The following is a 23521-nucleotide window of genomic DNA, read 5'->3' as shown; positions in this document are numbered from 1 at the left end:
TTGACAGCTTGCCAACTACAGACATTAACTCTGAGTAAGTAACATTCTTAAATTATAGCTATATTTTCACATAATGGCTATTTCAAGCCCTATCACATCAGCTTATGTGGATCTGCAAATGTCATATGGAAGGTCTTTTTTGTGGAGTGAACTGTGGTAAGAAGAAAATAGGAGGGGAGGTGAAGGTGGAAGGCTAATATATACCATTATTTCTCTAATTTGGGAGCATAGTCTTGGGCAATAAATGTTGAAGAWGCATACTGTATTCTCCCAAACATACTCACTCTGACCCAGTTCTCTGGATTTGTGGAAATATAGCTATTCATTTTTAGCCATTTCTTGCTGTTTGTCCCTCCCTCCTCATTCATGTGCTTGCCATTTCCAAGTACTTGTTCTACCTGGATTGCAAAACATCAGTTTATTTGTTCAGCAATGTAATTTCCATCTCACTGAACAATGGTCTCATAACTAATGCAGTCTCCCTCTTGCCCTAACTGTCAAAACTGCTGTTGCCTGAGTCAGGGGGGAGCCACCCTTATCATAAGTTGTCCTGCTCCAGGGCATTATACTGGCAGCTGCGTTCCTCTCCACGAACATAATATATGAAAACACAAACAGTATTTATTCTAAATGCAGTTTAATATTGCAAAATATTATACACTTTCCACAAACATTCAGTATACAGACTTCAACTGAGATGGGAAAAAAAAAATATTACATACTATTTATTTAATTTTTACTGACTGAGTTGGGTAAGTGTTTGCCATCACTGGAAGCTGAATATCCTTTCTTAAATATAGATAAAGCACTGAAGGAAGGATGGATAGATGTCACACAGCAATACACAGAATCCACATTATACCCAACACACACTATTGCATTCCACTAGTTAAGCTAAAATACTAACTGAACCTAAGGACTTGGGAAGCAGTCACCTCCTGCCAACATGGGAGGAAAGCATGCTGGGATTTTAAAACTCGATGGGTGCATATACATCACTTAAACTTCAATATAATATGCCTACTCGTGCGCATGTCTATCCATCTGTAGGATCAGGGCAGTGCACAACCACCCCTGTATGCCAATCACATGCTTCGTTGGGTGCTGATGTTATCCTGGATTGCAGTCTTAGTCCAAAGTACAGTCTTTGAAGCTGTGAATCTGATAAAAGCTGCAGGCTTTTCTTTTTTGTTGTTGTTTTTTTTTTTTTAAAGTGGCTTTTGTCAGAAGGGCTTAGTTAAGATTAATTTAACATAAAATGCAATAGCTACATCTAAAAAGGGTAGCCTGCTGTTACAGTGGAATACTCCCAATCAGTTCTACAGTGGAGCTCTGCCTATCAGATAGTGATGTTTGTTCACAGAATCTGTTATTAAAAGTGCAAAGGTCAGAGGTTAGTCAATAAAAAATACAGAAGAGGCTTCTCAGTCTGTACACACATTCATTCACTTCTACAATAGCTGAATACGCTACTGCCACTTTTTAAACTATAAAAATCACATTTCTGTGAGCAGTCAGATCCTGCACAGCAGAAGACAGCAGTTGACAGCAGGTTCATTAGAGCTCTTTAAGTCAGAGAGCTTGCTTTCAAGCTAAGTATTAAGTAGGAAGGTTCTGGTCATTTTCAGCAGTAGATATAACAGCAGTTACTAACTTTCTATCAATATCGAAAATAACTTATTTACCATAACATAACTATTTAGTAAAAAATGTTGACGAAATCTACTCAAAGTAGGGCCGTGTCAGGTGACAGCAACCTTAGCCGGGTTCCAGCCAGCAACCCTATCTACATAAGATCTAATTATAAGAATTTTAATACCTGAGAAGTGTTTGAAACTGAGCATTCCATAATTAGGAACAGAGGAAGAGAAAGGAAAAGGGATTGTGTTTCAAAGAGTAAGAAATATTACAGCACAAATTGTTAGAAGGTCCATATAAAAATTACATGAGTCAGTGTCCAAAAAACCGTGTTTCTATCACACAAATCTTCGGCAGTGGTATAAGTCTTCATTGCTCCACTGAAGTGAAAAGTTATGGCTGCTTTTTTGATCTGATAGTCACTTTGTAAAATGCAAAGATTTCAAGAAGCAAGCAGGCTACTTATCTGCTTTGAACCTCCCAAAAAGACAGCTACATCTCCCACTTACAACTTTGCTTTAAGCATAACAGCATATCTCTCAACTCTTGTTTTCTGAGCATAAATATGAATAGAAAAGTTATCTGAAAGGTTTCACAGTGCTTGAAAGCTAATTCACCCCAAAGTTCTTGTTAAAAAATAATTTTCCTAAAGATGGTATTGTTTAGAGTACATTTTCACATTGATAAAAAACAAATACAACATGAGACTTACTAGCAAAGAACAAAGCAAATGGTATTTCCTGGTCTTGTGTTCAAATAGGAAACATCACTTATTACTAAAACTGCACATCCACATCCTTAACCCACTTACAGTTCTGACAGCAGGCAGAATGCCAGCAGATATTGCTTTCCCTTAAACTGCAGCTATTAGCATATGCAGTTGCTAACATTTAAACAACATGCCTGCACTTTGCATTATTCTGTAAACAGATCTAGCATAAACAACTTGCAAAACCGACAGCCATGCCTAGATCTCAACCCCAAAGTATAACCTTAAAACAAACTGGATCTAGATATCCTTTATCCTTACAAAGCAGGCTGAAAACAAATGAAAAATCTGTATCTGCTATTCCTTTCTAATAGTGCAAGACTGAATGCCACATTTCACTCCTTACTGTAATCTAAGTCTTCATCTTGTTTTTTTCTAAATGTACTACCTGAACACTAAACTATTGTTCCTGTGTCTTTCCAAAGCACTGATGAGAAATTAACACTCTCCAATTAGACATATAGCTAGGCACCTAGGAGTTTTCACAGCTTAACTGCACTGTCAGTCTATGCTGACCTCAGCTCTTATTGAAGTTAACGTCCATGCTTCTGCGGGAGCTTCAGGGCCAAATTCAAGCCCAAATGTGCCTGCAGAGGTAGAGAGGGACTTCCGTAACATTTTCATAAGAGAGAAATATGCAGCATACAGGTGTCCACGAATCAGTGGAAATACAGAAACATTCAAAAACCCTGAATTCATATTTAGTTTTAGGGCCTGATTTTTCCCTCAACTATTCCTGAATTTACATTGCCTAACTGCACTGAATCCAGTTATCCAGTAACTTATAATCACTTTGCAGAGGTCTCCTGCTGTACTTGGGGAAAAACCACAGGCTGTATGAGCCAATGTCATGTGTGTGATGCACAGCTGGCCTCCCTGTGCTAAACAAACACCATGGGTTGGGAGGAGCATGAGCTTAGAGCACACTCTTGTGGCCATGTGCAACCACATCTAAATAAGAGTTGGGAAGGACATGGAGATGGAATATAGGCATCTCTGACCAGCTTCTTTTACAAAGAAAGCCTTAAGTCAAAAGTTACAAAAGACGTGAATCAAGCGCCAGAGGTGACCTACTGCAGAAAACATTCTTCCTTGACTCTAATATTTGGAAAGAGCTTTTAACAAGAGAAATGCTACATTGAAAACAGAGTGCAAAATAAAGCCTACCAGAGTAGATCGAGTTCTTACTTCAGTGTTCAAGAGCCTCCACCTCCCTGCTTCCTATCACTTCTTTCCAGAAACAGAGGAAAGAACACACTTGCCACCTGTTACTATGACATGTGGGAGTGCTGCGTATCTTAGGAAGAAGACAAAATACAACCTTGTTCATTTATCATTAATTAAGTATTGTCTGTGCTGGAACGTAAGTTGAAAATCCATCCCATTCCATGGTTGATTTCATGTGATCTTCACAGGTGATTTCTTGTGTGCGCAGAGGAGGGTGACATATGGAACACCAATGAATGCCCATCTCTCACTGGGCCAGAACTTTATGACAGGGCCCTGCTCAGGGATCTCAGAGGCAGCATCGAAGTAAGCAAAACAGACACAGCCTAGGTAAGCTGCAAGACAAATCAAGATGTGCCTGAGGAGACAGAAACCCCGCACAAGAAGAAAAATTCAGTAACTTGATTTCAGGAAAGGGATCAAATATATCACCATGCTCTAAAAATCAATCCATCCTTCATCTTTTCCTGAGTTTCCTATAGGGTTACTGTCTCTCCTCTCCTTTCTGGGCAGGCAAAGAATATACAGAATACGGCAAAGTATAAAACTGTTTAGTTTATCCTTGGTCTAAACTGACTGCAGCTTTTTGGTCTTTCTGTACCTGACAGAGTTGCGTAGAAAGGCTGAGATACGGCACTTAGAGAGCACAACTTGCTGGATGGTAAAAGAGAAAAGGTATCAAGCTCTTCACTGCTGCCCCTTCATCCTCAGCTGTTAACGGTGGAAGTTTAAGCTTTCATAGCCACTGTTTCAGCTGAGCAGTGCTACGGGATTTTTAGTAACCAGTAGGACCAGGGATTCAGTTGCAATTAACCAACTTAGCATCTGAAGCATCTGATTAGGTCTAGGAACTTCCTAAATCTACCACCCTGGATAGGGTGAGACTTACTCCTGGCTTACAATCTTACCAGTAAAGCTATCTAGCACTAACCAGAAATAGCCATCTGAAGCCTATATGCAAAGCCCAGAAGGGTGCTTTGGTGGAGACCTGTCACATCTGAATCAAGCCGTGGAGTTTATACAGAACACTTACCATACACAGTGCAAATAGGGGAAGTTAAATGAGGACCAGATCTCACAAAATGCTTTGTCGCTGATCCAGCAGAAAAGTGCTAGCATCCACCAAAGACCTGAAAAGAGACCCAGTTTGTACACACGCAGGTTTTCACACCTGAGGAGAAAAACACAAGGAAGTTGTTGTAAAACAAAGCAAAACCTGCTTCATAATGGTGCAGTTYGGCTATATGTATTTTAAGAACAGGATTCAGAATGCCAGGCACACATCTTTAAAATGGTTCCACCATAAACGTCCTGAAGACAGGAGCTTTATTCACAGTAACAGAGCACTGACCCAGGGCAACGTTGAAGTTACAAAAAGGACCTTTTACTTGGCAGCTCCATGTTGGGTATTGTCTTAAATACCACTGTACAGACATTGGATAAACACCCACATAGTCTCCTACTGAGGAGAAATCTAGGAGAACTCACTGATTGGTTACACGCCTGGTAACGACCAGCCACTCAGCAAGTGCTTAGAGTTGTTCATATTCCCTCTTGCATTAAGTTCTCATTACATAAAGACAAGTAAAAAAGGAACTGGCTAGGATTGTTTTTACTTCATTGGTTGTTTTCTTCCCTATAAGTTAGTAATGTACAATGTAGCTGTTCCAGAGAACTACTTAGGTAGGAACTTTTACCCAAAAGACCTAGGCAAGCATGCTTTAGTAGATGGTGCAGGCTTCTAAATCTCAGACAGAATTCCTCACTTAGCAGTTTTCTTCCTCGACAAGAAATCAGACTTGTTTACCTAGAGGTACTCTAGAGAGAAAAATAACACAAACATTTGCTGTGCTTATATGAAGTGTGGCCTGCAGCTGATCATCACTGAATACAACAGGTGTCAAGGTACTTGCACAGCATTATCTGCAGCTGCAGGTCTACTAAAACACTCACACATTTTACTTGTCTATGTGATGCTTTGTTCTTCTCCACATCTTGGAACTATTCTATGAACCATGCAGCTTTGCTCAAAGGAGTAAAATCAGGAAAAAAAAAAAAAAAAAAGGGATCAATATACTCTTCAAGTCCCAAAATAAGTTAATAGTTTGCTGCCTACCTGTACTTGCTATTTTGGGGTTAGGCCTCTTGGTGCCAGTACATGCAGTTCTGCTGTTACTGGTATCCACAAAGCAACGCTAGTCTGGGATATGACTAGCTCAGTAAGTATGGCTTAGCTTTCCTGTCTTCTGCAAGAACAAAAACTACGATTTGAGATTTTTTTTTTAAGTTAGTGAATTTCCCAGGGGCCCAATCCTTATAGCACTATAGGACAATTCCTACTTCAACGAGCTGTCCTTCTCAGGTCAGTGACGTATACAATAAGCACTCCTAAACTTAATCAGAGAACAAGGTTAATTTGTTTAAAGTGACTTGTCTGAGCTACATTTCAAGAGTAAACAAATGAGCCAATTCTTCAGCTAGTATAACAAGGAATACTCAGCTCATCAGGATCATAGCCCATCTTCTGTTTCTACATTCTAAAAGGAAAATAAGTCAACCCCAAGTGCCCCACAAGCCCTTCCTTTGTCCAAAGGTCCTCAATAGAGGCCCATGTATTCCATGCTGATCTTTTATGTCTTAGACCTCTGCCATAAAGTTCCTGAGAATGTCTCTGTRCCTTGCCCTCTCCAGCAGATCAACAACCAGCCTTCCTCTCTACCCTGTAGACCCCAATCCAGTCACCTCTGTAGATTTGACTCTGAATCACCAGTCTTCCTATGCAACTCTCAGACTCCTTCACTCAATCTGGGAGGTGTGCAAAGCCTGGCACAGAGACACATTAAAGGGACACCTAACCTTGTGAAACTCAGATGCAATTAAACTGTGTAAGAATAGGCAAGCACTTCTTTACTACATGCACTGTAATAGCATTTATGGTCCCTGATCATCTTTCTACATCACTGTCTGCGACATACTAAACAATGCTGTCTTCTCATAACATAGTGCGGCACAGACAAAAAGCTCTTTGGTCTTTGTTTCTTGCACACAAAACATTTATCAGCCTGATATCTGTCATTCAGGTTTGATACACAGATTTTTGACTTTTCTAACATTAGCCGCTTATTATCTCCACGGCCACATACAGCCTACAAGCCACAGGCTACTCCGCATTCACTGTTAGTGAAGTAGTAACACCAACTCTGTCCCAAGCAAAAATTTGTCACTACACCTTTCCTCATGCAGGAGACAATCTCTGACCACTTAGCATCAATCCATGAAGACAAGAAGGATAAGGAGCAGAGAATGCCTGCTGCCCCTCTGTGGTGGAAAAGCAGAATTGCAACCGGTCCCAGAGTTTTACTAAAGGAGCCCAGCTCAGCGTTCAGAGAAAGTAAAAACATATACAAAATAATTCTGTCCAGGAATACTTTTCTGAAGATGTTGCAGCACCAGCAGCAGCAGCAATATACCTGACTCTGGTGTACTGTGAGTTCCAGAATCTGAACAGTTTTCCCTGCAAACCTGTAGGATATTTTTTCACTCTTGAAATGTTATTTCAGTCAACATTTTAACAGGTATTTGGGATTAAGAAACTCCTAAGGCTCAGCAGGAGGCACCTTTATAGCTACTGGATAAATGACAGAAAAGCTACCCAATGCATAATCTTGTTGATGGAGGATTTTCTTCAGTGTCCTTCACACAAGTTGGGCCTGGCATTTCTTTTTTAAGCCTTCTATAAATAATCTGAMATTCAGAATCATCACATCTATCATCATTTATTCAGAGAAGAGCTTCACATGCCAACTAAATTGCTTGTTGTAATCTCCTCCACAAGAAAGATATCAGACATTTTTCTAAAAAACAGTTTTCCTAAAAAAGACCCACATGACTGCCACAAAAATTAATATTCCACAAAACATACAAACCAAAATGGCTTTTTCTTAAGCCTCAATTCTCCAACACATGTGACAAACAACTGACACAGTCAGAGGAGGCAGGGCAGGCCCAAGATGTCTTCAAGACTGTCTACACTGCTTATTGTAAAAAGGCCCCCCCCACCCCGAAATAGTGTCTTAAATTTAAAAGGCTATAAAGAACATGAAGAAAAGGGCAAGGAGATTCTTAAGTTGTCTATGAAGTTCCAGAGAAGAGCTACAAGAATTCTTCCTCACATACTCTTATGAGACACCCTAGTAAGAGTATATCCAAAATTTGGCACAGTTTTACCAATAAAATTATACTGGTAAATCATCCTCATGCAGGTTCTCACTCCTCCAAATAGCTGCAGACAGTATTAATTCCTTCCTAAAAGAGGGAAAATCATTACTGGTCCAAAACCACTGCTCTATTAAACATAGGGCTTAATTCTTTCCCTTTAATGCTGAGAATGACTTCTACTTTTTAAAGGACACACAGCAGTTTAAAAAAGCAAGAAGTCAAACACAGAAAACTCAGTGGGTATCTGCATGGCTCAATTCTGTGCACTCAACAGGTAAAACCAGACTGCTATGCTAACTACTTGTGCATTCTGACAGAGCAAAAATTTTGTGTATTCACAATATGGAGCCTTTCTGCACCTATCTGAAAGAAGTAAACAGACACATGCAATTGCATGCCACTTAAGAGGCTTGGCCTCAAACATCCAGCTCCTTTAGTCAGTGACCATGCCTATCAACATCTGAATAGTTTGAATACTGAAAGAAGACAACAATTAAACCACATGGTTCCAAAAGTTTAAGGCTGCAGAAGAAAACTGAAAGCTTATTAAAAGAAAGTTTCCCACCACAAGATCAGTCACGAAAATGGTACAGGCAGTAATGACAGGTTTGCTCAGTATTACCAGTGGCAATTGCAACTCATTTTTATAAACTGCAAACTACTAGATGCTGCAGGATGTATTACAAAACAGTACTCAGAGGTAGAAAGAGTCAAGCACAAAGAGGAGAGCAGAGTTTGCTGAGTTGGGTGATACTCCTGTGTTTTCTGTAATCATCCAACACAGTCTTGAACTCCTGTAGAGGCAGGTGCTTTGGATCTGGAGGCATGCTTGCTAAGGAGACAGTCCTACCTGCCGTGGATTTCACCACAGTGAGAAGATTTATTCCAAACACTAGCTGTGCCCCAGTAAAAGACATAAACCCATCTCACCTTGTTTACTTCTAAACAGACATGGACACTGAGCATTCAGAACACCCCTGTAAAGGAACCTGTCAGCTCAGAGTCTAAAACACTGTTCCTCCTGCTTTGCTGCTGATCTGTAATATACTCCTATCCCTAATTTAGTTTGAAAAAAGCTGGACCCCACAAAGCTTCTATTTGCACCTTTTGCCTGCACAGTGCACTGTGCTCTGGGATTTAATATGAACAGCAGTCATTTAAACACCAGAGTTTTTTCAGACACTGGTGTCCCCAGCCATTTGCTGTATAAGGGACTGAACTGCTAAACACTTCCAGTAGCATTATCTTCCAGCATCACAGCAGCACCAAACACACATACAGGCTTTTCTTCAAATCAGGGGAATTTGCTGGGTGCTGGTTAACAGTCTGATCCTGCTTCAAACTATTCATCTTGACATACGTATCTCCCTTTATACCCTAAAGAATTTTTTTAGCTCATAACTAGTTTAACCTTTTAGTCAAGGGAATAAGGGAGCTGTGAGCAACCTGTGACAATGAAGTAGGACTCCCCCACAGCCAGATTTCCAGTAGGAGAATCAAATATGAATGGACAGACTTGAAGCTAGGGCAAACCTTCACTGTTTTATCAGGGCTCAGATGTCACCTGAGTATCAGCATCCTATCATCTGCACACTTGAGACAGTTACATGACTGCTGATGAATCACTGAACCATTCTAATTTGATGATGTTATAATTTCAATCATTATTTAGCTTGTACCGGCAAACAACAGGACCCACATCCACTTTCTCCCTGACATCATCCCTTTTAAGAACTTAAAAAATTTGAGGCATGTGAAGGGATTATTTTGGACACAAAAGAGAATAAAGTCTTACAATTTCCTTGTCTTTCAGTGACAAGTTTGTTTCTAACTGCTTTTTGTTCTTTTGACAGTCTCAGACCCCCAGTACTTCTTGCCATACAGCCTACCCAACTAGCTCTGCATTAAGAACATAATACTCTTGGTGATAAAATTCTCTCCTCAACAAGGATGAACATGAGGCAGAAAATCCTCATTTGAAAACACAGTGGTCTGATTCACCAAAATTCTAAGCAAGATTTACAGCAGCCTATAACTAGAAGAAGCAACTGGTCTGAAGGCTTTACTCCTCCCTTCCTCAAATACCTATTTCACAGATAAAGATCCACTGCAGACTGCCAGGACTCTGATGTGCAGCACTCTACTGACTCCAATAGTGAAAAATGGGAGAATCCCACTCATTTTGAATAATGTTTAGACTATTTTTCCTAGTACAAAAAAAGATGAAATGACCCTTCTGAGTTTGAAAGAATGCATCTCATCCCCCAGGGATAAGCATAACTTAAAATAAAACCTTTAATTACTTGTCTTTTACCTTTAGGAATTTATCAAAAAATACAAAGTATTACATGCCCCCAACTAAGAGGGCTGTATGCCACCCTAGGTCCTTTATTAATCATCAGTTCAAAAGAAAGTTTGTCTGCACCCTTAATTCTCTAAAAGCAGATAAAGTAACTCCACACATTTTAATGAAATATGACCTTTTGTAAGATGTATTCTTTAAAAAGCAAGTATCCCTAGGCATATCAATGTCTAGATTTGATGCAATAGCACCCAAACCTATGACACACTTACCATTCATCCTCTCAAGTTTGACTTACACTTGGAAAACTGAAGGATAGAGAGCTCACATGAATTGTTCGATGCTACAGCCAACTCTCCATTTGCCCTGTTAGTAGTTCCCTGGTGTTTTCATCAAAATAAGACACCTCTACTAGCATCCTTCATCTACAACCTCCTTCTCTTCTGCACAGCTGACTAGTGTGCTGTTTCCCCTGCTCCTTTTACCACAAAAATGGTTGCTGCTCAGTGGAGCATCTAATGACAAAAGATTCAAGGACATCTTCACAAAACATTATTAGCAGAGGCTTCTAGTGGATGGGGAAGCAATGCCAGGACAGGACAAGGTAGGAAACAGGAGAATCTCTCTGTTGTAGCGTAAGTAATCAGAACACAAATGTTTGGTCCTGCTCTTGTATCTTTTTATGGACATATACAATGTGTGAGAGCCAACATAAGGTGTGAAATCCTTCTCAGGCACTGGGGAAGAGTGGGAAAGGGCAAGTTCGTATCTTTCCTGGTACTTGTCAGGTCCTTTTTGCAGAGAGAGTAGAGGGGGAGTAAAAAGCATTGTCTGGACAGCCACTGGTACTACTGTCACGGTAAGACTGTTTAAAAAGTTAAGACAAATCTCAGGCTCTTCTCTATTTGCATTCTGGTTTTACAGCCTCTAAGGCCCTGACTAGCAGCTGTCCTCTACAACCCAGTGCTTAACTTTCTCTTTACCAGCCTGACTCCATTATATTATCAGTGTCCCCAGAAGACAAAGTGGTGTAAGACTTGTGATAAATTTTGAGAGCTAGCACATCTTACATGCACGTTTGTGCATTGCCCCTATGTTCCCTCTAGTACCCAGACTGATCAGCTTCACCCTTATGTAGACCACAGAGCAGGAAAGCAAATTTGTGACTAGAATGAAAACCTTGTCATGATTCCACAATAAATGATCAAATTTGAGTCACATCAGGTCACAGCAAGAGAAATGCTGCAAGAGGACAGACAATAAATGGCCTGGCACAATCACCTAGGGAAAAAAAAATCCTTGACAAAAATGTTTAAGCTGGTAGAGCAAGTTTATACCAGATCAGTGCTCTGCATGATGTGGGAGACACATTTCTGATCTTCTGTCATAAGCACTGAAGCCAGATCTACCCTATCATCACATAATTGCCTAAGGATCTCAGAAGGCAATGCTGCATTCAGGAAAAACATACTCACCTCTTCAACTCAGCAATGAGCAAAGCTGTGCAAGGAACACCCAAAGTCATTAGTGAGATGTTGTTGATAGCAGGCTTGATGAAGGCAAGGCAGGTAGTAACCCCAGAAAGTACACCTACAGCAGCTTTAAAACGGCTCCTGAATTTTTTTGGGGAAAGAAAAATTGCTTTGAATTCAAAGCTTTTAATTAGTAAAAAAAAAAAAAAAAAAGGAAAAGAAAAAAGAAATCATAAAATGATGTTAATAATGTAACAAAATGCAGGTTTAGGTCCAAAGACAAGGTGCACAGGGTGGATGTGGATCCTGTGCTGACTTGCATAGGCATGCAGAGTTAATCAAATACACAAATCCTCACAGGTGTGCAGTCTTCTGAAGCAACCATGTGTATGTACACACACACACACACACACACACACACACAAATCACTGGTTTCAAATCCCAAGGCCCTACTCCAATCTTCCTCCTGCCACAATAAATCAAGAACAAATCAATCCCAGTACATGGCACTGTACCTCCCCAGGGCAGTGTTGTGCCATCATTCCCCATGCTTTTAACATTGATTTGGGGGACTTTTTTTTGTTATCCTTAAACACCTTTTACAGTTATGTTACAGTCTTTATTTTATTTTCCTTTATCTTTTCTAAGTCTTAAAGATTAGCAAAAACTACAAGGTAAATGAGAACATTTTCTTCTAACCAAATTCATTTTTTTAAAGATTATATTTTGGTATATTACTAGTGTAAATGAAATCACAGTTGGGCCCTACAGAGGAGAAATTCTGAATTAAATTCATGTTAAATATTATTTAAGCTTCCAGTTACATGGCTTTGTATTTTAAACATCCTGTTTCCAGTCCGTGGCAGGACTAGGGAGGCAACAAAAGAATCTTCAGTTACGAAGTGCTTCTTACATGTTTGAAAAAACAATCTAATGCAATGGTATGCTATAGAAATGTACACATAGGGCTGGGTTCTGCTCAAGACCTCTAGGGAAAATAGCAAATTAACTAGAACGAAGGCCCAGGAATGCAAAAACTCCCTTAAGTCACCTTTGTGCCCCCTTCCTCCCCACTTTTCTGGGCTGGAACTAAAAAGTATCCTGGCACTGGTCAGAATAGCTTCTGGGGACACTGCAAATTTGGGATCCAATAGGCAAGCTCTAGCAAATCTAGCAATGTTGGCCTAAATCACTGCTTCTCCTCAGCTGTCTGACTCCCCTTGCAGTTAGAAGCTGCTGCTCTAGTGCAGGAATGGCAGAACACGTTAAAGCACTTGGGCCTCAACATCTCAGTTTGTACCACAGCTAAAACTACCACCATGAGATACTTGCACTAAAGTGACAGACTGATCTGCAGTGCAGCAGAAGCACAGTCAACATGTTATGTTCAGCAATACCCTGTGCTGGAAGAGGCAAAAACATCCGAGTTGGGTAACATCTTAAATTGCCATAGATTAATCCCTGCTTTTATCCCTAGGTGTGCCTTCCCAGCTCAGACTACATTCTGGTTATAAAGGTGTCAACCCTGGACCAAGAAAGGGGATCACCATGCTGCCCTTGAACTACTAGCCCATAGCTTTATAGAAACAACTACAGCCTAAAGATGGGTATTCTCTTTTTAATTCTCCATCTGAAGTAGGGACCATTCTCTGGCCCCAAGAATCATCATTCTCATCTTCACCAAGCTCATTCCATCTGCCTTTTGCATTAAAGCTTCTTTTCCCACTGGAAGGCAGGTCTCCAGCATTAAGTTACTTAAGGGGGATGTTCTGGATCTGATGCAAATGCTTTAATGACCTTAAAGAGACCACAAATAGGAGACGGTGGATAATAACATTTTCAGTGTCCAAAATCCTTAGTGTGATGCAGGTAAAGAACATGAAGAACATGCAGAACATAAGGATCACAGCAGTGAGCACAGGGCAGATATGATTATAGAGGAGTAGTTAGGTAAAGCAAAAAAACCAAAAATGTAAATAAACCTGTTCTGGGTTAGGCATCCCCAATCGAATTCTTTCCTCTATATATTTCAGAAAGGAATCAAGATCTTAAAATATAACTGCCTTGACAGATACTAGGGAAAAATGTTCTTGAAAATTTAGCATGGGGGACATGCTTCACCTCTTCTTATTCTTTTTACGGATCAGCTAATCCTGGGAGATTATTATTGACAGGTTTAAAACGAAATTCAATAGAAACAGGATTTTACCCCCAAAATCTTTCTATTCCTTTTAATACGGAAACAGTTTAACCTCTTGGCAATACTTTGAACATACACAGAGAACTATCACAAGGATAGTGACAGATTAGATAAAACAATTCCTCTGGGTTTTTGAGGAATAACTTATATACAATTACAGAAATTATTCAAGAGACTAAACCGTTCTTCAGTTGAACTAAATATCTGAAAGACTTATCATCTACCAAAATACCCTACTAAAATCTCTGCTTGTTAAGTTGATAGAGTCCTGTAATAGCACTGTGTTGCAAAATGCAAAAGTACCAAATTCACATCATAAAGCCATGAGGCTACATAGATTGTACACAGTAACACATGATGCGCTTTTCTCAGGGAAAGCAATTTTGAGGAATGGGCAATCTAGGCACCAGCTCCCCCACTTCCCCCAGTAACTTCTAATCAAGCACACAACAAAAGGATACAAAGGAAAAAAAGAGACAATAACAATATGGGAAGGGAGAAGGCAGCAATTTTCAGAGTGCTGAACATTCGTGTTGCCATTCACACCTCTCCATTATCTCAACTTCAGGCTATTTCATGTAAAAGCGTGAACACAGTTGGGGCCACAGGCTATAAAGGGGAGACAAATCACAACCAGATTCTTTAAACTGGTTCCACTGCTTGGTCTTTTAACCCCTCACGAAACAAAAAAAAATCCTTTTACAACAACAATTGGCTCCTAAACAATCATCACACTTAGCCTTTGAATACTTAAAAACTACACTTAATCACAGCCTTAAACATTGAGATGAAAATTCAACTGAATTCCATAGGCCTATTCCTGTGTATACTTCAGGATATACAAACAGAGGTGGGAAACAGGGTTTCTATTATCTAATTTTAGCCATGGCTTTTATAAACTACTCATTTAAAGGCCTCTTTAGAATCAATACAAAAAACGGGTACTCCAGAGGCAATCCACCTCATCCCAAGACCTGAAGTTATAGGACATGAATCCCACCATCAGGAACTGTAGAATCAGGATATCTAAATCCTAATGGGCTTAAAATATAAACAACAGGAAGAGAATGGAGTGAGAAAAGACAGTGGCAGGAGCCATCAGGCTGGATGATCATTCCCTGTCACTATATGCATGCTTAGGTGTTAGGGTAATATGTTTCAAGAGACAGGGAAGTGTATTACATTCTATGCATTACCTATCATTTCGAAAAACTCTTGGTAGGTATCTCCTCGGGAACCACATGGCAAAAGCACACATCAGAACCCAGAGAATAGCCAGCTCATCCAGCATCTGACCCAGGAAACTCAGGGTGGCATGAAAGTAAACAGATCCAATTCCTGCAAAAGTCAATCAAAAGGCAATATGAATAGTTAAAATATTGTATAGACTGAAACATACTGCTCATGGTCTGGACCCAGTAACAGACAGCGGACACCATTTGGTCTGGAAAAGGTTAAAAAAAAAAAAACCTAGGAAAAAAGTAATTCTGACCATCCTAAGAGGGCAATCCAAATCATCAGCACATCAGATTAATTACAAAACATGTTACAAAAGCAACAGCTAAAGATGCATCTCCCACTAGCAAAGTAGATGTATACATCAGGAAGTGAAATTAAATGCAAAAACAAAAAATAAAACCCAAATGCTTCTTCTGAAGCTTCTCACTAGCACATCAACAGGTAACTCAAAGAAAGGAAGCAGCATGTGATGACTAGGCCGTGATACATGTTTATAGGTGGAAAGTGAGACACTGCCCCACAGGGTTTCAAACAACCCTTTAAGAGTTCCCAGCATCTCTGGGCATTAACATGTCTAAGACCCTTCCATCTACAAAATGGATAAGCATGCAGCTCCATCATTAAAAAGCCTCAGGACAATTCAAATACTGTTATCTTCTTCAGTTGTGTTGAGCACTTTCAACTCCCACTACAGAAACAGCATCAGAGGAAGGAGGGTTAGCGCTGCTCTAGAGGAAGCCCAAATAAACAAAAGAAGTTTTGCAAAGGAAGGATGGGAAGGGAACAGAGCTAAGGCCAGAGTTCCCAGCAGCCTGAAATGCATTTTCCTGCCAGAAAGTACAAGTGCCTCAGCTTCAAGCAAGTACAAGCAGACTTCTCAGTAGACATCAGGGTTGCTTTGTTTTGCAGAAACAACCAAGCGCAAGCAGGAAAAACTAATTTCCTCTCTCTTTCAGTTCATGCATGAGCAAACAGGAATCAATCAACTTACCAACCACAACTAGGAGAGTCCATATTAAATATATTCCACTGTTGAAGCAGGTTGCATATTGACGGAATAAGCACATACATATGGGTGGTAAAACAAAAAACAAGATGTTGCTTATCTGGGAAAAAATAAAATAAAATGTATCAAATATAGACAGAAAATAAAACAGACCTTTAATATTTATAGGCTGTCTAAAACATCCACATTTTTTCATCCAGCAAAGCCTCAGCTCATGAAAGCATGGCCCTCAGTTTCTGTCAAAGCTGAATTGTTTTTACAAACCATTAGCATGTTTTGTTTAATAACATTAAATTAATAACAGTGTAAGAACTGGGAGCAGTGTAAAATGTGACTTGTCACATCTTTAAATTATCTTTCAAATCTGTTCCCGAAGGAACTCTACTGTGAGTCTACAAACACTCGGACAATTGCAATTCAGGAAGCATGCAGCAGCAAACAGATTAGGAACAGGGAGTCCTAGCGTGTGAACTCTCTTCCCAAAGGTTGTCTAGCCTAGCATGGAAAAAGCACTGAAAGTACAGGCACTAGAGAGGGTCAGTCAAGTTTTGCTGAAGTCAAGTCACTAAACAATAGCTATTGTATTGGCAGGTCTGAAATACAAGCTAAGTAAAAAAGGTTACCATTTACTCTTTTTTGCAGGGTAAAGAAAGCCTGAAGTTGTAAATCCTTCTACACTTGATGTTTTTCTACTGGTTCTCCATTAAAGAAATGACTGGAGAACTGAGGAACAACGACCAAAAAAGCTACATAACTGAAAACTAGTTACAGGAGTATGAAAAGGTTGATAATTCAGACCATTCCTAACTTTCTTTTATTTAATATATAAGAGTTGAACAAAGACATATTTTCTCTTGCTTATCAACAATCCAAAAGCATAGTTCTCTCTTTAAGCTCTGAAAAAGCTTTACTGGCAATTAGCATTGGCTGTCACTGTACAGAACATCTCATTCTTTTGGGAATGAACTACCCATGCTGAGAGCTAGCATGGCTCTAGTTTAACTGGGCAGTTAGGGAAAGACTCCACCACTGCTTCACAGTGGAACAAAGGGGAAAGATGAGTTCTTCAGTCTTGCTTTCCTCATGTTCCCCACGCCTGGCCCGTGAGAAAATCAGCCCTAATAATGCTCTCCTAAAACAGATTTACAACAACTCTGGGGACAACAGAGCTCCAGAATAACAGATCCCCTGTTCTCAGCAACTTACAAACGTATGCTGACGATAACGACWATCTGGTGGAGAAAGGATTCAGGAATGGCATACGATGAAGGCATTTACTCATTCAACTACTGTTGTCCACCTCTCTACAGAGTCTGAGCCAGTGTGAGAACAAAGCTTACCATGACTGAAATGGACACATCTCAGCTAACATTTGCAAGACTCATCAAAACATACTCCTAGGACAGCATTCAAACTGACAGTAATTACAGGAGCAGTTTCTCAGCACCATCTAGTTCATGTATGACACCTTCCCTCACGCAAAAGGCACATCCTCACAGACAAGTTGCATTTTCTTCAAAAGTCTTGGCTTTCAAATATCATCAAAGTAAAATACTTAGAAAGAGCTACCACCTTGCTCAGTTTAATATTGCAAATACCCTGCAAATCTCTACCAAAAGAACCCTGGTAACAGTACTCAGCCCAAGCAAAGACTGTCTAATGCAGAGGAGTTCACTGACACTTTCAGCACTAATTCTTTAAAAAGAGAGACTAAAATGAATACACTGAGAAGCCAGAAACTCAGCAAAATCCTACATCTTTCTCTCTACATAAAGTTAGCTCAGTAACTAGGTAATCAGCAGGTGGAGGTTTTCATACTGACAGAAACAACTACCTTGCTCTTTTGACATTTTATCAAAATCAGACCTGTAGCAGAGTGTGTCCTAATGCTGTGCCAATCCTGTGCTTTAACTGTCTGATAATCACAGGTATTTCCACCACTATGAGCATCCGGTTTTCTGAAAGCTGTGGAAGAGCAAGGAGAATGGAGGGAATGGAGAAAAATAAAGACTCCTGAATAGTTCTCGTCTCCTCTTTCATGACTGCTGTAGCTATTCTGAATAAAAGACTCTCAGCGAGACAAAAGGCATGAGCCACAAGGCATGAGCTACCAGGCTCTCTAAGCAGAAGAGAAGCCACTAYGCTCCTTGCAGTCAGGTCATATCACCATTCAGTCAAACTAGGGAAACGTCTGTCAGACAGCTACCTCTCTGCTCCTACTGTACTGCACTTTCTAAGCCAGTGCAAAGATCTGTCCTCTTTGGCCAACTACTAGCTCCTACAGGTTGTTTTGTCATATAGTGGGACTCTCAAGGACCCATATATTGTCCTAGGGGGCATTCACATTACTCAGCTTTTGACAGCTGGCTTAGTCTGCCTGTTTCCTACCATACTCTACATACTCCTACACTATGCTAGTCTGTGTAGAGAGCTGAACTCCTCTAGAGACCAGGTCAGACCGCTGCCGGTTTAAGTTAAGTTCCTTCACAGAATTGTCCTCTGATGTATCCTCCTCCCCTCTACACTAGCTAAAGACATAGGAAAGCAGTCTCATAAATGAGATGTCAAAAAGCTACCAGAGTATCATCTGATGAACTGTGTTGTACACCAAGCATCTCTTCAGTAACAACAAAAGGACTCCAGTTCTGTAATTCCTTCAAACTACCAAGGCAGCAAATTTAGTCTTTGTAGTTCACAGATAAAAGCGGTGGGAGGTTGTCAACGTCATCCAGCAATGTCAGAGTGCTGGGTGCAGCATCCCTCTGAGGAGGCAGCACGAAGACCAAAGAGTTATTCGTATGGACTTGTCCTAAAGCAGACTTTAAGAGACAGATTGATTTGCACAAGCACTGTTAAGAGAACCTACATGTTCAGTCAAACAGGTTCACTGAATCATCTTTTATCCATAAAAAAAATACCAACTCTGTGCAGCAGAGGCCTTTAGCCACACCTGGGAGATAAGTCATGGACCAGAATTCCATTGTGCTATGTGCTTTTCCAGGCACAGAGTGAGAAGGCTGCTTCTAACCCTAAAACAAGTAGGACACATACCGTACTGGCAACAGGCATATTAACAAGTCTTTTTGGATCTTAGTGCTCTATAAATTGTTGGCTTTTAGCCACAGCTAGGCCAAAGAGAGGTATCGAGGGCAGGGGAGATCGTTATAAACAAAGGACTGTAGAAGAAACAGAGTTTTTACCTCTACGGTTGGAACTGACCACAGATCAAAATCAGACCAGGTAATCACAGTATATAAAAATTAGACTAGAAAGTCCTTTCTTGGCCTAGGAACAAGATGTTAAATGAAATATATCCACTTATCATACCTGTAACAATGCAGTTTTATATTAGTGATTAGATAACAAAGGAATGGCTCTGCCCTACAGCACTGCTCCTCTGGCACTGAACTCCTTTTCATGCTAATGTCCTGCCTGCAAATGCAAGACGACCTTTGCAATTTAAGATCTAGAGCTTGGTTGTGATTTATTCTTAATGGAATGGCCACCAATGGTATTTCTTAACATTGTAAAAGCTGAAATAATTTCAGTATTAAAATTATTTTCTATTATGTTTACAAAAACCACAATACTCACATATTTCTTTCATCCAATAACTTAAGTTCTCTTTCACATACACCATGACTAGTATTTTCCACAAGTTATACTCAAATAAGGTCTCTGGAGCAATTTCTCGAACAAGTTCCTTAAGTTCTCTCAGTTTCAAGCCAAGGATTCAATCAGATCAAGACCAGAACTAACTTACTGGTTTTTACTCTCTCTTATCAGTCTAGCCCCCACAAGGGCCACATCCTTAGATAAACTGCAACTATCAACACTATCCTTTCCAAGTGAGTAAGGCATCTATCCTTTGAGCTGTGGTTTCTGAAAGTATTTTGCATGTTCAATTTTTGACATAATTAGCCTGTATGGTTTGCTAATGCACAAATCAAATGTTGATACAGTTAATGTCAGTGCAAAAATTAATAATAAGACTACAGACCGTTTCCTTTGAGATCAGTAAAAGGGAATGATTCTACGTTACAATTCTGGAAAACAAGTAAGCATCTCGTCAACAGGAGTCCATCCTCTGGTTCATACAATTCTGGACAAYAATTAGATTATTTCCAACTATTTAATTGTATGAAAGGAATATAGGACACAGGCCATGGAGAGAATGCCAGAGGCCAGTTCAGATCACAACTGCATAATTTTGCTCACATCTGGCCACAGTCCTGGCATGTGATGTTTCCTGAAGTCCTACCAAAGATCATGTACTTTTTACTACTTGGTAAGTCTCTCAGACAGCAGTCGCAGTGTTCAACCATGAACGCAGCATGTTTTGCACTGCCGCTTTGTGAGAGAATAGCAAAAATGAACCAAGTAGCTCTGAGGGAGTTTAGAGGGACTGTATCTTCTACATCTTGATCAATGAGCATGCCACACACAACAGTAAAAAACTTCTGTAGCAGAAAAGAAGCAGCAGAGACAATATTGCCATGTTCTCACACTCTTAAGACTATTTGATAGCTTTTTAAAACTTTTATTCCCTTGCTAGTAAGAAACAAAAGAGGAGGAATAAAAACCCCAGCAATTCTCTCTTTAAATGGAAATTTGGCAAGAAATACATATTACATGCATAACTGAATGCAACATACTAAACTGAAAGGTACTGACTTAAGTAGTAAGAGAGAAAATGTTACAGTTTTCAGATGCTTAAAATGCAAGCAAGACATCTTTTTTTCACAAATACCTCTGCACATGAATTGTTCTTTCAGCATCTGGGGATATTTGTACGTGTTCTCATCAGGATACATTACTTCATCAATTTCAGAAAAAAAAATCTAGTTTCACTATAATCATTCTTTTAATTTGAGTTACAAAATGTTCCATGGTGTCTTCACTGAAAGAGTGTTAAGATCTGAACAGCAAATCATATCAGTCTATTTCATATATGTTTTTAAAATGAGTTTGACCAATTTGTATGAAATATGTGCATAGATATTCTCCTATTGATGTAATACTGATGAGCACTTTAATTTTCCTTTTAATTAGATCAGGTTTAAACTTRTGCATAACAGATTAAGATTGGGTCCCACCAGAATAACTAAACTGATTTTTCCAAATATCTTTCAGATAAACTGCTCCAGCTTCATGTGTACACATATCTTTGCGCGAGACCTCAACTACAACTCTGACCTTAGGCATGATCTTTTAAAATGCAGATTAGAAAGATTTTACTCTACAGCTTGAAGACCTAGATCCAAGTCTGCTGAAGAGTCCTGCCTAAAATTTCAAAAGGTTTCAAATCAGACTCAGAATTGAACTGTCTAAGAAGCAATAAAATTTGGACTCCACTTTAGATGATTATTAGAAGGAGGCCAAAATTTCCCAGCTGTCCTGTGAACACCTGGCTTTTCTGTATGACACAGGTCATACAATCCCATCAACCCACTGCAAATGAAACTGTCCTGATTTTCAGAAGCTGGAAGCACAGAACACAACCACTCACAATGAATTTTTACTACAGAAGAGAGGCTAAACCTCTTCCATATCTACCCTCAATGCAGCCTCTTTTTTTCTCCCACTTTCAGTGTACAGCTTGCTCATTCATACACAGCTGCTGCAAAACCATGAGCTTCAGGGTAAACTTCTAACTTTGCCTCCCTGCTCATTCGTCTGGAACCTCACTTACTCATTGGGACATACCTGTAGCTCCTGGCATTTTGCAAGTTTCTATGCCACAGCTCATCTGCTCAGTACAGTCGGTGGGATATCCATCTGCCTGTGTAGATAGCTCCCAAACACACTAGCTTTCATTAAGAAACTTGATTCTCCTGAGCTTTTTCCTCTGTTTGTTTTTGTTTCTCACACAGTAAGAACAGTTGAGTTCACAGAAACAAAGCAAGCAGATAGTTTTCCCCCCTCACCCTTTATGTTCTCCAACAGCACAGACCTGTCACCACTGAGATGATTTTGGCAGTGAACTGCAAGAAAAACAAGGGAGTAATATGCAGTGTGCAGTGGTATTATTTGTTCGAAATGTGCAGCACCTGCAAGAAAAAAGTCCCTGATAAAACTCGAGCGAGTGAAGCCAGACACCGACTTCTTTTTTTCAGTTGAGTGCAGCACTATCATCTGTTGTTAGCAAGCTAAGAAACACAGATCAAAGAAACCAAGGGAGGGAGAGCTCAGCAGAGGATGGAGTTTGGGGAAAAAAACTAAAAGAACATCTTAAAGTAAAAAAGTCAGACAAAGCAGAAGCACCAACCTCTTATTCGTGCATGCATCACCCACTAAAGAAAACAGAAAACCCAGATCAACCACCTAGACACGGCATTTGCAAGCTTCCATCCTGACAATGTGCTTTTTGTGGAAAAGCAAACTACCAGAAAGCCTGATGCATTATCTCACTCTTTAGCAGATCTATTTATCACTGCAAATCTTTACATAAACAGGTTGTAAGGAGCAGCGCTCCCCTTCCAAGATGCTTGCTACAGAGTGGTCTGGATCTGCTCTTGGGGGTATTTTTTCCACATGTTCACTCCAGGAGCCGAGACGTCGGGGGGGGGGGGCGGTGAGAGGATTCAGGAGCAAACCCTAGCTTAGTGAGAGGAAGCAGTAGTCACACTCGCCCTCTCCCCTCTCCTTCCTTGCTTCAGCCACGTTCTTACACAAACCCCTCTTCCTCTCTCAACAGTGTATTGCTGACTTCAGTCTGCAACCCCAAGCCAAGTTGGTTTGGAAAGCTACGTGTCCCACAGAGCCAAACTTATCTGGACAAAGCCTCGTAACATGAAGCATTTGTTCCCAATTTGTTCACTGCCTTGAGCACTGTCAAGTGACACGCACCTGYGTAAATGGGATATCAGATACAGGCAATCAAGCAAGAAAATAACACGGTGACACAAGGCACGACACTGAAGAGAACAGGGTCTGTTGTACATTATTGACTAAACAGCTCGGCATAAGCCCTGTCTGAACAGCCTACAAAAATCAAACCACCCAATTCTTCTTATTTTAAAACCACATACTTGTGAAGGAAGAAATAAATAATTAAGGGCCGGTGTTCTACAACTCTGCAAAAACCTTCTGTGCAACTTACTCGCTATTGAACAGCAAGGAGGCCGGGTACACCCGAGACCCGCTCCTCTTACCGGAGAACTCCCCGCAGCACAGTTACACACCGTTACACCGACCCCCTTAAAAGAGGGGGCGTCCGTGGCGTGGCCTAGGCGCAGGCTGAGCGGCGAAACGCGGCGCGACGGTGCCAGCGGCAGGGCGGCACCAGGGCAGCCCGCTGCGGCGGCGGCGGCAGCGAAGCCCCCTCCCCCCCACACACACACGGGGCGGGGGGGGGAGGGGACTCAACGGCTGTAACGGCCGCCGCTGTCAGTGTTCCACGCGGCGCGGGAAGCGCGCGCCCGGGGCAACGGCCGCCCGGGGCCGCCC

At 40.6% G+C, this 23521-nt stretch overlaps 1 protein-coding gene across 5 annotated transcripts in view; it reads right to left on the bottom strand.

The window, feature by feature from the left end:
* Positions 1 to 620: 620 nt before the first annotated feature.
* ACER2 (alkaline ceramidase 2) overlaps positions 621 to 23521 on the bottom strand; it is a 24891-nt gene continuing 1990 nt past the window's right edge. For 2 of the 5 annotated variants that reach the window (XM_026073551.1, XM_026073553.1), the window contains exons 2-6: positions 16058 to 16172; positions 15024 to 15165; positions 11630 to 11809; positions 4668 to 4805; positions 621 to 3992 (exon numbers count right to left, since the gene is read on the bottom strand). In XM_026073551.1, coding sequence (XP_025929336.1) covers positions 3806 to 3992; positions 4668 to 4805; positions 11630 to 11809; positions 15024 to 15165; positions 16058 to 16172 — 762 coding nt within the window. In that variant the 3' untranslated portion in view covers positions 621 to 3805. Of the gene's footprint in view, positions 3993 to 4667; positions 4806 to 11629; positions 11810 to 15023; positions 15166 to 16057; positions 16173 to 23174; positions 23272 to 23521 lie in introns of those variants that run through there. The other 3 variants (XM_026073554.1, XM_026073552.1, XM_026073555.1) reach the window with 3 other exon arrangements.

The sequence above is a fragment of the Apteryx rowi genome, unplaced genomic scaffold (assembly GCF_003343035.1).
Source record: "Apteryx rowi isolate R43461 unplaced genomic scaffold, aptRow1 scaffold_37, whole genome shotgun sequence".
NCBI lineage: Eukaryota > Metazoa > Chordata > Aves > Apterygiformes > Apterygidae > Apteryx > Apteryx rowi.
The sequence above is the reverse complement of the archived record's forward strand: the minus strand, read 5'-3'. Positions and strand labels throughout refer to the sequence as shown.